This window comes from Perca fluviatilis, chromosome 4, assembly GCF_010015445.1.
Source record: "Perca fluviatilis chromosome 4, GENO_Pfluv_1.0, whole genome shotgun sequence".
NCBI lineage: Eukaryota > Metazoa > Chordata > Actinopteri > Perciformes > Percidae > Perca > Perca fluviatilis.
Window position 1 is genome coordinate 13850570 of NC_053115.1, and position 16719 is coordinate 13867288.

General features: G+C 41.9%; 2 protein-coding genes across 4 annotated transcripts in view; one reads left to right on the forward strand and one right to left on the reverse strand.

The window, feature by feature from the left end:
- Positions 1–3895: 3895 nt before the first annotated feature.
- On the reverse strand, positions 3896–6266 carry fam72a (family with sequence similarity 72 member A). Its single transcript, XM_039798913.1, has 4 exons — positions 5686–6266; positions 5373–5450; positions 4515–4639; positions 3896–4414 (listed from the first exon to the last, which is right to left on the reverse strand). The coding sequence occupies exons 1-4, from the start codon at positions 5835–5837 to the stop codon at positions 4320–4322; spliced, it is 450 nt and encodes a 149-aa protein (XP_039654847.1). The 5' UTR covers positions 5838–6266; the 3' UTR covers positions 3896–4319.
- A 925-nt stretch (positions 6267–7191) lies between these two features.
- The window catches only part of srgap2 (SLIT-ROBO Rho GTPase activating protein 2), a 61255-nt gene continuing 51727 nt past the window's right edge, over positions 7192–16719 (forward strand). For 2 of the 3 annotated variants that reach the window (XM_039797298.1, XM_039797299.1), the window contains exon 1: positions 7194–7729. In XM_039797298.1, coding sequence (XP_039653232.1) covers positions 7663–7729 — 67 coding nt within the window. In that variant the 5' untranslated portion in view covers positions 7194–7662. Of the gene's footprint in view, positions 7730–16719 lie in introns of all 3 variants that reach the window. The other variant, XM_039797301.1, reaches the window with a different exon arrangement.

Sequence of the window (16719 nt, forward strand, 5' to 3'; positions counted from 1 at the left end):
TTTCTTTAGAGTGTCTCTCCTCTGGGTTCCAGGAGTTTAGTTCCCTTTTATAGGAGTAACTCATGTTAAAGCAGATTGACTTAAAGTGAAAGAACATTCAAACCACGATTTTATCCTGACCCTGACCTTTGGATCCCTGTGGGGAAGTCTGTAAGAAGGTTATTAAATTGCACAGAAAACAACAGGCTGAAACAGCTCATGAGGTGGCGTACGGTAAAACCCAAACATGGAGCTGCTGTTGTATGGACGTGATTTGTAGTTTGGGTGGATGCTACAATTACATGTGAAAACCGGGCAAGCCACAACTATTTGTTTTATGATTTTTCTTGCCATCACTACCTAAATTGCCCTGTACATGTCCCAACAGCAGCAGAGAATTCTTGAGAAGAAGGTATGCAAAAACAAATTACCTAAGTTCCAGATCCTTCCAAAAAAGGACTAGTTTTCTTGGTGCACGTGTGGAGGTTCACAACCTCACACTCAGTTCTGAAAGGAACACGATACACAGAACAACAGGGCAGGAAAAAATAAATGAATCACAGATTGCAGATGAAAGAAACATTGTCCCCCTCCATGTTTGACTCTCGACATGTATTTTAGGTTGAGGAAATTTTCTTTTTGTAGTTGAAATTTCTGTCTGTCTATTCTGATTCACCACTCCTCAAGTCCAAATCCTAGTCTACCTGGTGGAAAAGTTGCTGATGAATATTATAAATCCGCACAGTGCATGAATGAAAAGACCAGATTCCAATGCACTGACAGAATTTATAAACAAGTCCACACCAACTCTGTAGGTCAGGGATAACTGTTAGTATTTCCTCTTTTGCCAACTCAACAGTTTGGCAGTTTGAGTAGTATACAAAACAAAACACACACCCATATACAACACAGACACGTGGATACTTTCTGAGGGCTGGATAGTGCAGGTTGTGAGATCCAGACAACTGCCTCATTTTTCTTGGTAACAGTTAACATAAAGTGATATGGGCTAAAAACATCATTTGCAGGAGGATTATGTAGTTTCTTGACTGTACATGTTTACTCCTCACTTGCTGTGCTGACACTAGCAAATACTATACATTTTTTGAGCATCATAATGAGACTGGTGGAATCAAAATGCCCACCGAAGAGATGATGAATAATCTGTACTTTATATAATACTTGATTATGTCATAACTAGGTTTGGTAAATTTCAGGAAATTTTCTAAGAGAATTTCCCAAAAATCTTGAGTGTGGGTGTATTTTTCCACATGGTCCATCACAAATTCATGGAGTATGTCTGCTTATGATATGGTTAAAGGTTAGAATCTATCAGCATATGACATGGTTAATAACTCCTATATATTTCCATGTTATTACTGTTACTTCCCATGGAAAGTTTACACCTTGAATATTCCTGGGATTTTGCAACCCTTCTCATGGCCCTTCACATGTCTGGCCATCTTGAAAGAAGGATTTCCAGTTTTTGTTGCTCTTACTTAAGTTTCTCCACTTTCTTTCCCCTGCAATTGGATTCTGTTTGTACTTATCCGACTCAACAGCGTTATGATAGAGGGTGAGTGATCTTGTTGTAGAAGCCCTTTGAGACAAACTTGTTACGTGGCTGTAAATAAAAGACTTGACTATTTGATAGATCCATCATCAGACAGTCATCTATACACTGTAAATTAGAGAGAACTCTCATTCATATAACAGGATATTGTGTGTACCACTGTGTAATAAGGAGAAACTAAAACAAGATAAAACTATACAAATATGATTTGAGAACTTTTGCCAAAACATTCCTCAGTGCAACGTGTGTGTGTGTGTGTGTGACGTAATGCCAAATGTGTCCATTATAACTTTTCTGAGAAGCTAATGTGGATCTAAATGATGAAAAACAAGAAGACAAAAAAAAAGATTACACGACAATTAAGATATTTTGAAAAAAAAAAAGTGTATTAATTTAACAAGCATACAAAACAACAAATACTTTTTTTCCAAACTACCAATGCCGTTTCAGTGCAATTCCAAAATATACATTTTTCAGCAGGGCATGTTAATCACGTCAGAAACAGCCATTTAAATAGGTTTTTTGGATTATCATGACACAATTGTCCTAGCCAGAGGAAGCTCGCAAGTGATACCTTCTTGAGGTAAAACTGTACACATCCAATCTTAAATGTACAAAACAAAGCACTACAATCACAAATGAAATATTAAATACCTGAACAAAAACATAAGTACTGTAGCACAATACAAACCAATGCATTTGTAAACGAAGCTTGTAAACAAAAACGAAGTATGTGGTTATAGATATTTGGTTTGTGAATTTAATAAATACCTAGCTGATGAACTGTATCCTATCAGTTTACCACATTAACAGTATTTGTTGTGCAAGTGCAGCAGACTGTCAGTTATAACTTTAAGGTGAAGGACGTGAAAATCCAGACAATGTTTTCCTCCTCTTTGTGCATTTTTCCACACCAAATGCTACAGCATAGATAGAGGCCAATTTTATATAAAAAAAAAAAAAAAAAAAAAAAGTACTTCCTTTATCCTTTATCCTTTTCCTTTAGTTAAGAAGTGTCATTCTATGTTTGCCAACAATGTAGGTAAGGACTGTTACTTTAAGACAGCATCATAGTATCAGCAGGGCACAGCAGTGAAACCTTAACAAGAGCAGAAGAATGGCACTGCCAAAAAAGGACTGACTTGAGTGAAGTCTTTGTGACTGGAGGATGTCAAAGCTTGCGTCTGGCACAACTGACTGAGGAGAAGGCCAGCTGGTGATGACCAACTAACATACAGCATCAACCTCGAGTCAACAGAGTAACAAAGGTTCATCGTCAGCAATCACAGTATCAGTAAGGCCAATAGAATATTGAGGGTTGAGGGTTTTATGGTCAGCTCCACCGACTAAAGCTAAACAACAAATTACTTAATTTAAAATGATATTCAATAAACCGGCCCACAATGACATAACTTATCTTTTTGAGATGGGTAGCCAGTCCATAAATTCAATTTTGATATGTTCCATTCATTTTTTGGATTGACTTTTTCTTTTCTTCAAGTGCTACAATTATGCTGATACAGGAAACTGAACAGTAATGTAACAAAAACAGAGCATGGACACATAAATCCATTTAGAACTCATGTTTTCATGATTTTGCTTAATGATCCACATCGAAAGTTATGGAGTGTTGCAAAAGTGCACCTTTGTTAGCTCCTATTCTAGCTTTCTTATATCGTCAATCTGGCAACATATTTGACTTGACCTTTTTAAAATTCAGCTGCTCCAGACTTTTGTGGAAAGACACCCTATGCATAAGTTAGTACGTTAGTGTCAGATACTGCTACAGTCAGATTCCTCTGGGTGTTAGGCACATACCGCTGCTGTCAAGTGTGTAACAAACACTGTCTTAGCATATCAAAATGTATCACTGATAGAACGTCAGATCGTAATGTAACCTAAACCAAATGCCCTTAAAAAGCACAATCTCTCTCTCATATATATCGTCTTTTTTTTCCTCCAATACACAGAATTCAAGAAGCACTCCAACTTAAGACATAACTCTTATGGGAGCTTTTGCTTAATACAGCATAGTCAATGTACAGATTATAACTGCCATTAAAAAGAAGGTAGGCGAATTGTGGTCATCTTATCAGAAAAGTGGACTGAACGTAAACAGCGTGAAAAAGCACAGCACCCGCTGATAAGTTCCACTGACTTATCATACTACATCCCCAACTTCTCAGGAGGCCGATCAAAACCATGAGCTCAGTGGACACGGCGATGAAAAGTAGAATGCACTAGATTAAGGAGTCTAGTTGTTTGTTATTTTCAGTCGACTTCAGCCACGTGTTTTACAGTAGCCCATGCAAATATACAACAAAAGAGAGTAAAGAATGTGTGTGACATTGTGCGCCTGTGCTTTTATCAGTGATGGGGAAAGACATGGTCACAGGTTAAAGTGTAATTCAACACTAAATTACATAGGGCCAAAAACTTGTGCTGCACTGTTCTCTGTGGGTTCTAACTCTGGAGCATGTTTGGTTTCTGGCCACGCCCAATCAGTTGTGTCACAGCAGGTGCTTTCTTCATCAGCTGCAAAGGCAAAACACCTGCTGTGACGTCCCTGATTGGGCTGCGGCCAGATGTGCACCATGGTTTCAGTTGTCAACTAATGCAGCAGCACGTTTCTGCCCTGCTTGATTCAGTATTAAATTACCCTTTAAAACATCTCTTTTCTCTCTTATCTCAAGCATGGTTTGTACACTCTTCTAGCTCAGCCTCAAATGTTGGCATTCCAGGTCTCTCACATTGTCCGTTTCCCTCTCTACCTAATACACTCCTCCTCCGATGGGCTTTCTAAATCTTCGTTCTCACTGTCATCCAGTTCGGGAAGATCTCCCCACAGGAGCAGATTCAGACCTGCAGACACATTTGAGGGTGACAAAGGCTTATGAAACACATTCAACAGAGCAAAACGGCAAAGAATTGAAATTTTAATCGAGAGGGGGCTTATAATAACCTGTCGCATCCAGCCTGTTGAGAGTAGATACAGCGTCGCTGTTGAACATCCAGAAATGGCCGTTGTTACAGGAGAGCAAGCAGGGTTTACAGGGGGCCACAACATGATAGCCCACAACATTACCACTGGGAGAGGGAGGGAGAGAGAATAAAGAAGAGACGTGTGTCAGCACTTTACTGGGGGCACTTCTGAAAAGTGCCAACTCCACTAGTGAGTGTCTATTATCTAACAGATGTTTGTTTTTGCCCTGTGTACAACAACAAAGGCCTGGGAATACAAAAGAGGGAGGATCCATAAAGCCTCACTGTAGCACCAAATTCATTTAGGCCAATATCAGAAATAAATGCCAAATGGCAGAATTTAATTTTAATGTGTATAGGGCTGAAACAATAAGGTGACAGGCATTCTGTCATTATCTCCAGAAAAATGATCGGGCAACTATTTTGATAAATTAATACATTTGTTTGAGACATTATTTAAGCCTCTCTAGATCCAGCATCTCAAATATGAGTTTTGCTGCCTGCCTCAGTTTTATATCATTGTAAATTGAATATCTTTGGATTTTAGACTGTTGGCCACAGACCGGACAAGACATATGAAGATCTCACCTTGAGCTCTTGGAAATTGCAATAGGCATTTTGACCGTCTGATGTCTAATATACCAACTGATTAATCAGGAAGACAATCAACAATGAAACAATTGGTACCTGCAGCTCTACAGGTGTAGCTATACTATGAACAGCTACATGGGTAGGAGCAACTTGTTTTATGTACTAACTCTGCTTTTCATCAACATCTCACATTAACAAATGGCCTTCCTAAAGCAAACCCTGTAGGCTATAGAAGAGCTTTACATACCACTTGAGACATGCGATGTCTCTCAGTTTGCATTTGCAGCTTTCAGTAGAGTAGCAGCTGGCCACAAAGTCAACAGTTCTTGGGGGAGGGTGCGTGTAATGAGAAACAAACACAGCCATGAAAGGTTAAAACCCACCGTAATTTCACATTTTCATGCAACAAACATTGTTAACCATAGCTTGGGTGCCAACATTGTGTCCCTATTGCCATCAAATGATCAGTTACATGTCAGTTAGCTGCGGTTTGTTTGTGCAAGTACAATCTTGCGCTGGCAACAACAGCAGACATAAACAAAGGCTAGATTAGCACTTACCTATTGGGAGGAATATCAGTCGAAAAAAGCTCAACCTCAGTGTCTGCAAGAAGCACTGCTTTCATGCCTCTTGTGCAGAGAAGACTGTCACAAAATGTGCAGTTCACCTGGGTCACACACTTGTTTTTGAAATTAGCGTTCGATGTAGACATTGTTGTCCTGCTGAAATGGACGAACTCTCTCGCTCTTTCTGCTCCCAGACAGCCAATGCAGCAGAAAAACCAAGAATCGGGTACTAATGTCGCTCGCTAGTTCAATTCGGGATAATAATTAATAAATTGGACGTTAACTTCGCAAGCGTTAAAGCTAGCACTAACGTCCTTGTGCAAACGTTAGCCTTTTCCTAACGAGAAAACGGAAGGCAGCTAACGTCAGCTTGTTGAACAAACGCACGGAAAAATATATATTTCCGCGAAACGATGTCTATTTACAAGAAACTGTTTAGCTATATTATTGATAAATACACGATATCGGCGAACAACGAGCCTGTTTTACACGACTGGCTCTGCATCCATTCGGATGTAGTTAACAGCTAACTAAATAGCTGTCAGCTTTGTTTACAACTTCCTGGTATTTAACGGCACTTCCTGAAACTATCTTTAAAAGACCCTACATCTGATTCTGATTGGATACACTCCATAGTAACAGACGCAATTGGTCACCTTCATTCCAACGTCTGAATTTAATTGGTTATAAATGATCGTTGAAACGCCCACATTCAAAAGTCCTGCAGGCCGATTGGTGTGCTTGCATGTCATTCAAATTCCGTTTTGCCAATCGTGTTGTGGGAAATAAGCTCTTGTCCTATAAAATTAGGCGGGGCTGAATTCAAGTAAGTGTAAAAAAAAGAAAAAAGAAAGAAAGTTGACGTATTCACACAGATTCACACTCAGGAGGAGGGTTGCATTTTAAATAGACAGCTTATGACACTATGTTAGACATTGTTGTCGTTTAAATGCAAGACAATGTTAATGCATTTCCATTATGTCAAAAATATCATCAGTGGGCATAGCCAGTGTTACGGAATTGCTTGCTAGCAACATAAAGCTAATGTTAGACCTTTTGGTCAATTTTGGGGCCAACGTAGAGGTAACGTTACATCCCCAGCTACATTTTTCCCGCTTTGTTGTTTGTATCTCAGTTATGCAGTCATTTAAATTCAGCATAAAGACGTGTAAGACCCATTGTCTCCTATATCAGCGGTCATAACTTTACTGAAATGAGATGAAGTGGCTCCTAAACCCACTTTTGCTCACTTGGCCCACCCTGCAATACTTGACATCCTCACATTGCAACTGGCCGATCATCCTAAATATTGTGTTTTATCTATCAATCTATCTAATGACCAAACAAGATACACACTTAATGGGCACATGCAGTTTAGGAAATGTCTGCAAAAAAAAAAGAATAATATCCATGCGTGTATCCATGCCTGTCCTGCGCACTGGGGCTGACCAGCCAGCCCCTTCCATCCATTGACATATCGGTTCCTCCTCCTCCTCCTCCTCTCTCACTTCAGGAGGGGGAAGAGGAGAGCAGTTTTAGTTTAGACAGGCGGACGGGCAGCTGCTCAGGGCAAATATATATATTTAAAAAAAAAAAACTTTTGGAAGTGCTGACTGACAAGCTAGCAAGAAGGGAATGAATCTCCTTTCACCTGTGGTTGTTTGCACTATAACCGGTTTTGAGGAGGCGGCGGAGGCGCGGCGGCAAATGGGAACATAGAGCAGCAGCAGCAGCAGCAGCAGCGCCAAACTCACAATGCGCCCGGAGTGAACAGAGGCAGGGAGACAATACAGATCCGCGGGCACACTGAGGAGCTGCAATCTCTCATCTGGGCTCTCTGTTTTTTTCTTTTCTTTTTCAAAAACCTTTCCCGGAGTGGCATTTCTCTCCGTCTACGGCTGATTTTGTGATTGATTGAGACAAAATTGACTTCGCTACGAGGGCAAGTGGTCTGATCTCCGAAACTCAGCCATGACGTCTCCGGCGAAATTCCGAAAGGACAAGGAGATAGTGGCCGAATATGAAACTCAAGTTAAAGGTAAAGGAAAAACTTTTTTTGAAGATGTTAAATTATAGCACAAGCTAAAGCAATGTGCCGTTAAACCTGTGCTTTCTGACTAATAGTGTGTGTTTTCCTTGACTTGGCTGATTGCATGGTGGGTTTTTGTAGCCTACCCTTAACGTTACCTCTCCTCTCAGCCGTAAAGGGTACGCTTGCCATAGTATTTCACCATCCACTTATGAAGGTTAATTGCCATTATGCGGACGTGGCAGATCAATAGTATATTGCGACCTTAACTAGAACATCATCATCATCATCATCATCATCATCATCATCATGTCTTCAAGCGTGTGATCACTTGCCTCAGCACACAGACGGCCAACAAAGACAGAAAAAAACCCCGCTCAGAAATCAGTGTTGTTGTCCAGATGTGGTCTCTATATTGTCTCTAAAGAAAAGCGTATGTGAACGTGGTGTGTGTAGACTACCCAGAGGGCTGGGGTTTCGACATTGAACAAGGCAGGGCGTTTTCTCTCCCTCTCTGTCTCCTGCGTGTCTGTGCTGCTGGTGTGCATTGCGCCGCCCCGGTCATACTACAAGTGTGTGTGTGTGTGTATGTGTGTGTGTGTGTGTGTGTGTGTGTTTTAACCCAGATTGCAATGAAATGAATAATTTGTTCTAAGACTTGATCATTTATCATGATCACAGTATACGTTGGTGTCGCCCCTGCCCACGATCAACGACATGAGCGAGCAGCAGGGGGAGAGCGCAGATTGTAGTGGTTAGAAAGGGGCGTTCAGATGTTGACTGTTTACTAGCTTGTGTGTGTGTGTGTGTGTGTGTGTGTGTGTGTGTGTGTGTGTGTGTGTGTGTCGTCAAGCAGGGGAACTGTATTCAGCTGGGCAGTGTCAGTCAGAGCTACAGTGATTGCTTATCAGATCTGTGGGTTCACGTTAGTGGTGTGTAGCCTACAGGCTGGGGAGGAGAGGGAAACCACAGAGGTGGCAGAAAAGGGGAGATGGATGTGGAAGAGACAGAGGACAGGATATTGCTCTCCTCGTGAACCGCATGTTTCCACCGCTGCTTCAGTGATCACTTCAGTGAAGATCACCAGATGAAATGGGCTACCCCGATTCCTCAACACACAGTTCTCATGTCATTTTAAGAACACACATCCCTCTTCCCAGCCTTGCCTCAAAAAAAAAAAAAAAATGGTCACCTCGCAGCCCTTCTGTTCTTCTGTAGAGCTGCTGCCACCTGCAGCTTTGTAGGATAGAGCAGCAAGTCAGTGACAAACAAAGCGGTTGTGGAGCGTGTAGGCTAATCACAAACCTCTGTTGAAAACTGGATTGTCTGGTGCTGATATACAGTTGGGTGACAAATACAGGAAAACTCAACATCGAGTCTTTGTAAAGGGTGGACACCATTCTACCCAAATGCACTCACGGGTGTTAAAAATAACCTGAGATCAAATTACTGCGAAAGCCCCAACAAATTGAGGTCACTTGCATACCTATCAAACATTTAAATCCCACTGTGCCTTGTGTGGAAGCATCTGTATGACTTTTGTTTTATCTCTTATACTCCTTTTTTAATCTAGTACTCTAACTTAATATGTTTTACATGTGGTTCCTATGTTAAATTAGTTTCACCACTCCATCCAAGTTTATCCTATTTAATTTGTCACTCGTCTACACAAAATCCGGTTTGATTTGGTCATATTCTCACCGGTTAATCCTGTCAGTTAAACTACTAAACCGATGAGTCCAGGGTAACTCGACTCAGCTCACTGTTTACCACCTCTTACTAGCCACTTTCTCTGCCACCTGCCTACCTGCAGACTCCTTTAGCTGCCACCACAGTGACATTAGCGTTGTTGTCTCAATGTCCCGTAGTAGACCAGTAGACCGCTGCTTATGCTTGGCAGCCTGTGTAAAGGCTTTCTGTCCGTGCTGCATTGTGAGGGCTGTCTCCTGTGTTTGTCAGCTTGTGGACATAATGTTTGTCCATCGACCCTCTGGATCGATTCTTTCTGTCAGTTACTTCACTGCTCCCTAGCGAACAGCTACGTTGAGCTCTCTCCGTCCACACATTTTTCCACACACCGTCATCTGAAATGAACAGATGAAAGGATAAACCTGTGCATCCTCATTTGTGTGTGTGTGTGTGTGTGTGTGTGTGTGTTCCATCTGTAGAGGCGTCTCCAGGTGCCGTGTGTCTGCTGTGACATTCTTAGCAGTCTGCCTTCTCTGGGAGACACGCAGACAGTCTGTCATTACCCTGCACACTGCTGCTAGATATCCTCTAATGGAGGGTATCAACCAGCAATACATAAGCACCTACACATCACATCTCATGTCTCCTTGTATTTGCTAACCACGCTATTGTGGTCCAGCTAGCTGAGGAATCAAACCTGTATGGCTCCAATCGGGGAAACATGGATAGTCTTTTCACGCTGCAGCCATAAACCGCAGCATCGTGGGAGAAATAAATGTAACTCCTCCCATGGCTTACATTCATATATCTCTGCAGCAGGTGAGGAAGAGGCGTGATGCACACATTCACACAAGGTTTGACAAAGTAAGTCAAGCACTTGATGAATGCATTGTCCTGATTTATTTTCCGACCCATATTAACTGGCATTTTGTTTCGCCGATGCACCTCCAGTTTGGCCATTGATTGAGCACTGGTGCAGTGGCGCTATCATACTCTACTGCAGCACCATCGTACTACTCAAAACACTGCAATATATGTACTCCCATACACAACATGACATTCATGCTACACACACTCAGGGGTTCCGGTGAGATTCCTGAGATAATTTTGCCCTCTTATAATGGAACTCTGCTGCCGGCCCATATTGCTTTATGTTTTTGATTGATTGATGTGTATTTAACCTAATTTGACCTGTCGTTTTTCATGATGCGTCTGTGTTATTTTGTCTGTCTTCTGTACCTTTTTGTGAAGAAGGAAAAAAAAAAGCAGAGTTGTTGTTAAGTGATTACCTAAAGTAGGTATAGGGACGTCATGGATTTGTCACCTCACATGTTGACATGTAAGCTGAAGAAAATTGCTTTTATAAGAGCATGCACTCACGCACACACACGCACACATGCTTGAATACCACCATCCTTTTCTCAGCCTGTGTTATTTCACACAGGATTCTGGCTGATGCAAGGAATGTTCCTACTGCTCGGGAAGAGGGTGTGTATGAGAGGGTGTGTGTGTGTGTGACAAAAAAACAGCAGAAACAAAAAGTAGAAAGATAGCAGCAGAAAGTGAGTTGAGACCCATTTAAAGAGGGATAGGAATGTTCGAACACAGATGTAAATGGTTATACCCAGCGCTGAAATGGAGTTAGGGAGCTTATCGCCTAACACTCGTAGTTCACAGAGCATTTATTTGGAATTGAATCCAGAAAGCTACTCTGCTTTTAGAAAGACTCCAAATTACTCTAAAGCTTGTCACTACTACCGGCTCCATCGCATTTATCGTCGTGAGTTAACATCTACCAGCTATCCCCATCCCTCGTTTACCAGTCATCAAGCTTGCCAGGATATTTAAATGGAAAGCTTTAATTCAGGCAACGGGAAGCATTTTAGAGGAAAATTAGGGAGTGCTGAGTCTTTGAAAACATTTGACAGATGTTTCATTTTTCAAGTACATTTGGCTTAGCGCTTCAGCATATGTCAGAGTTTTACACATCTGGGAATGTTAATAAGTGCCTGCGTTTGCAAATAACTACCACTGCTGCTGCCACTGATAAATCGTGTTGATTATGGTGGTTTGGAGAAATACAAAGAGGTATATGTATGGCTAGCTAATCTGATGATGTGCTATATAATTTTGTATTGGTCTTTAGACTAAATAGTCACACAGAAAAAAAGGTATGCACACAGTCAAACAGATGTAGGCTATTATTATTATTTTCCAGACTACAGGCTAATAAATTAATTCAAGCTCTGCAGATATGCTGTTGATACGTCTCCCCTCAAGAGGGACGAGTGTCTGCGAGCATAAACTGAAATGGTGTGTTTGTCTACGTGTGTCTGTCTACGTGTACGCTACTAAGCTGCCTGTTTACAAGGCAGCCAGAGAGACATGGTTTAGGATAAATGGCTGCTTTCACTAGCAAACAATAGGAAAGGTGGTGAAACAGCAAGAGGATTGTGTGTGTGTGTGTGTGTGTGTGTGTGTGTGTGTGTGTGTTGTGTGTGTTGTGTGTGTGTGTGTGTGTGTGTGTGTGTGTGTGTGTGTGTGTGTGTGTGTGTGTGTGTGTGTGTGTGTGTGTGTGTGTGTTGTGTTTTGGCTCCATGCCTGGGCTGAATATTTCTGTTTGTGTGTGTGTGTTTTGGTTGATTTGATGTATAATCGATCAGGAGGGAGCAGGAATACTGCAGAGGTGGTCCTCTGACATAAATTGAGGCGAGGCTCTGTTTCTCATTTATCAACTATGTAACAGTAAGAGGCAGAGGGAATAGAGAAATGACAAAACAGATGGAGGCACGATTGTTATTGTAACATTGACCCCTCTGCTGCGGTTGCCTTCACCTCAGCAAACATCCCATGCGGGTGCAAGGATGCAAGAAGGCATCTTTAAGCTAATCAATTAGTGGTCGTTTTAGGGTTTTGTGTGTGTGTTCTTCTTAACAACCCTTTGTCAGTTAGGGTTGAACTGTATTGAGTGAGTCCAGTTGTGCACTTACCAACCACAAGTCCAGAGGGAGGGGTGGGGGTGTGTGTCCTGGATCTGTGTGTTTGTATTGTGAGCTGAATTAAAAATGCTAACGGAGCTTAAAATAATCAGCCAGGAAGGATGTTTGTGTGAAACGGAGGTTCAGAAGTCAGGCTCGAACACACACAGATTGTACAGGGAGTGTGTGTGAAGCTTCCTGTTTGGGCTCACGGCTTTGTGTCCGGGCAAAGGAATCAAATGCCTTTCACATAACACGCATACACTCATTGCTGCTGTGCTCGGTGTGCTCGATGTTTAGCTCTGCAGTCAGTACACTTGCATCTCAGAATAGAAAGGAACTGAGAATTTTTAAAAGAGTGAAAATCCTCTATTCCCTTTGACGTGTGTGTGTGTGTGTGTGTGTGTGTGTGTGTGTGTGTGTGTGTGTGTGTGTGTGTGTGTGTGTGTGTGTGTGTGTGTGTGTGTGTGTGTGTGTGTGTGTGTGTGTGTGTGTGTGTGTGTGTGTGTGTGTGTGTGTGTGTGTGTCCTTGTGCTGTGTCAGCACCAGACACTACGTGGTTGAAATCACTCATTGATTTTCTGTTCCCTTCTAGCCATCTCCTTCCTCATTCTTTAGTATTCAATATGACAGTTTACTACAGGTCTGCTGCGGCACCTGCGAGAAAACATACCCCCTTAAATTTACCAACACTGAGTTGACACTGAGTTGGCCTCCTTCAGTGCACACCTACACATAAACAGAGCGCTGCTTACAAGTCAGTGAGTGCGTTATTGCAGTTTGGATTGAGATGTCTGTCTCACCCCTGTGTAGTGCCTACCGTAGTCTCCTGGATACAGGCGATAGCTGAGAGATAAAAGAGGAATGTCTGCTTTCACAATGGAATGCAGATCAACCTGTACAGGTGTACAACATCACCCAGTGTATCAGATCTAAGACAAACAGCTTATCGATGTCAGTGACAGAGAGATGATGGAGTAGATTGAGAGGGCTGGAACATGAATGACAAATAGGCAGCTGGTGAAGCCAAGTGGCTAAGGTCAGAGTTCAGCTGCTGTTCATTGGTGCCAGATGTTCCAGATGCTCTGATTGGGCAGCAGATGCTCCGTCTGTCCTGGTTGGCTAATCCTACTCTATCTCTAGCTGCCACCCATTTGCTAGGCCTTCAGCACTAAGGTATGTTGGGATTGGTTGAAATCTCCTCTCCTTCTTTTCAGGTGTTCCTGCTGTGTGTAGACGTGTGTGTAGGTGCACCCATGTGAAACTGATTTGTATGCCTGTCAATGGGTTACCTTGTGCACTGGCATTTTGAAACACAATTAAGCTGATGTCATATTTATTACAAAACACACACACACACACACACACACACACACACACACACACACACACACACACACACACACACACACACACACACACACACACACCCCTCCTTTCTGGCAGACTGTACCAAGCTGGGGATTTTGCATAATTTAACTGTAGCATTCCACTCAGACAGTTGGTTTCATGATGAAGTTGAGCAGGTGTGTGGGTGTGGTTAAAATGGTAAAATCTTTTATTATGTGTGTAATTTTTTTTTGTGATATTCTAGTACATACATTTCAATTAAGAAGCCTTTCTATAGATAGAATAACCAGATCGGATGTGACCTGAACTACCGGTAGCTCTCTCTCTCGTAGCCCTTTTCACGGAGCTCCCGCAGCTCTTCATTCAATAAACTGTCTGTACACTTACAAAGTTCTCAATGCTTCGGTTAACATTTAGGGACCCTCATTATGATACCGTTGAAGTTTGGTGATATTTTGAGCCTTTTTAGTGGTATAAATAGTGATTTGTTTTTCCTTTCCCTGTGCCCCGAATACTAGCGTTGTAAGCTAATCAGCGGTCCGCGCTAGCTTCTTTCAAGCTCCAAACGCATTCGATTAGCATGAAAACATGTCCCAGAGAACGACAGAGTGGGTACACATCTGTTAATAACCCCTAGGTTTGTTTTGAATTGTCCTTTTTAAAAGAAAATATGTTCAATTTACCAGTATAGAAGAAAACCAGTTTTATTAGCAGGAACCAGTTAATTTTTGACATTTTTCCTTAAAAGATTAACAAATCATGTAACAAAAGTATTGCCAATTATATTTCTAATAGTTTCAGCTCTAAAGCATACATGGTCACATTGCCTGAGCCTATGTGTGAATGTGTGTGTGACCTGAACTCCTAGTTGATATAGGGGCGCCTGCACTTCAATTTAGTGCCTAACACATTCACAGCTTAATATTTAACAACAGCAAAAAACCGTTAAAAGTTAAAACAAAAATGTAAAAAAAAAGTAGAGTAAAAGCTACGCTCCCACACACACACACACACATACATACACTCACCACTATTCTTTTTTTCTTTCTGTCAGCCGACATCCAATGAACAATCAGACCATTGTGAAAAGAACTGCTGGTCTTCAACTCAAAACTCTGTTATTCTCACTCCTTCTTTCTCCCCCTCTCTTTCCTGTCTCACTCTTTTCCTCTCTTTCATGATGTTTGTCAGAAATGTGACACACACACACACACACACACACACACACACACACACACACACACACACACACACACACACACTATGACACGCCTCCCATGGCAGCTTAAACCAATAATCATCACTTTATGGTTTCAGCATATGTGAGACACATAATGTGAGTGCATGCATGAGCCTCTTTACCGGACACTGACTCACACAACCAGCTGAGAGAGAGCGATGATGTTTGTGTGTGTGTGTGTATGTGTTGGAGGAGGGGGGCCATGTTAAAGAAGAGAGGGATCTACAAAAAAGCCAAGCAGGGCAGAGACGAAGCCCAGTCATATCCTCCGTAAAACAATCAATAGGAGAACAGACATTCAGCTGTAAATAAATAGGAAGGCGGCAGAAAGAAGAGAAGGAGAGAAAACACAACAGTAGAAGGGTTGGATAATGCTCCCGGGGGACGCCAGAGGAAACAGGTTGTGTTTGAACAGCCCTCATACGTGGCCGGAGATCAGGAGAAGAAAAAGCAAGGAGTCTAACCAAGAAGGAAAACAGGAGGAAAGGGGGAGAAAGAGGAAAGGAGGAGGAGGGATCTTGGAAATAAGAGAAGGCCTGAATAGAAGAGAATTTATAAGTATAAAGGAGGGAACTTCTACTAGACTGTACGATCTTGTGTGATGATTGAAGGAATAATTGGCTTTTTTTTTCTTTTCTTTTTTTTCTACGCCAATATTAAAGCGATTTTTAATTAACTGCTGGGCAGCTAACGTTAACGATAGAGTTTCCCATGGTACAGAGCCAGTTAGCTATACAGTACAATTATGAATGTCGCAGGCGGAGCAATAGCTTTTTAACATTTGACATGCTGATCAGCAGAGAGCCGGAGTGAGACAGAGAAGCCATCGCTAACTACTTAGCTGAAGTAGCTAACAGAACTGAAGAGCGTGTGAACAACTGTGGGATTTGCGAGAAAGTCCTTGAAAGGAGATCGATCTCAGTGCTTGAGTGAACTAGTGTAGCTTTAGGTAAGTAAGTAAAGTGGATAATTAGCCGCTGTAATGAAGAATATGACAAATTAACTGCGTCGAGCTACCGAAGCAAGATGCTATCGCTATCCGTAGTAAAACAGAAGCATCGTCAACGGGAAATGACCAAGGGGGTAAGCTTCGCTTCAGAACTCGAACCTCCTATGGCGCCATTTTGACGCTACAAAGAGATCTCCTCCCGTTAGCATTTCACAGCGAATAACTTTACATCTGAAGCGTTTAAAGACTCTATTTGTCCATTGTTTATTTCTAAAGAAACACGACAATGTATAAAAGGCTCCATTACCTTGTACCTCACGTTATGGCTCCGTAGCAGACGCTTTTATAAAAACAGGCTAACGATTGTGTCATAACCAAGTGACTTACTGTCGCACAGTAGAGGAATTACCGTATAGTACAGGAGAAGCTCGCAGGCAGATTCGACTTACATTAGCTGTTTAGGTTTAATGACTAATGTTAACTAGCATGTTAGTTAGCAATAATTAGCCTGTGCTTATGTTATCTCCTTACATATACCTACGCTCTCCATCTCTGTAAGATTGGGAATGATTGAGATTTCTCTTGGCACAGCTACCAGAAGACTTACAACTTTCAGACACGTTGCTCACGTCACATTTACGTTGTCTCTGTCAGTTGGAGGCTGCGCAGTAAAGCAAGAGATCACCGGAAAAGTGCTTCTAATAGCCTTCACTGGTCTCCGTCCAGAGCTATTGGTCCATTTTATATATGTGTCAATGGAAATGACACAATAGCCAAGCAGGAAGCAGGACGG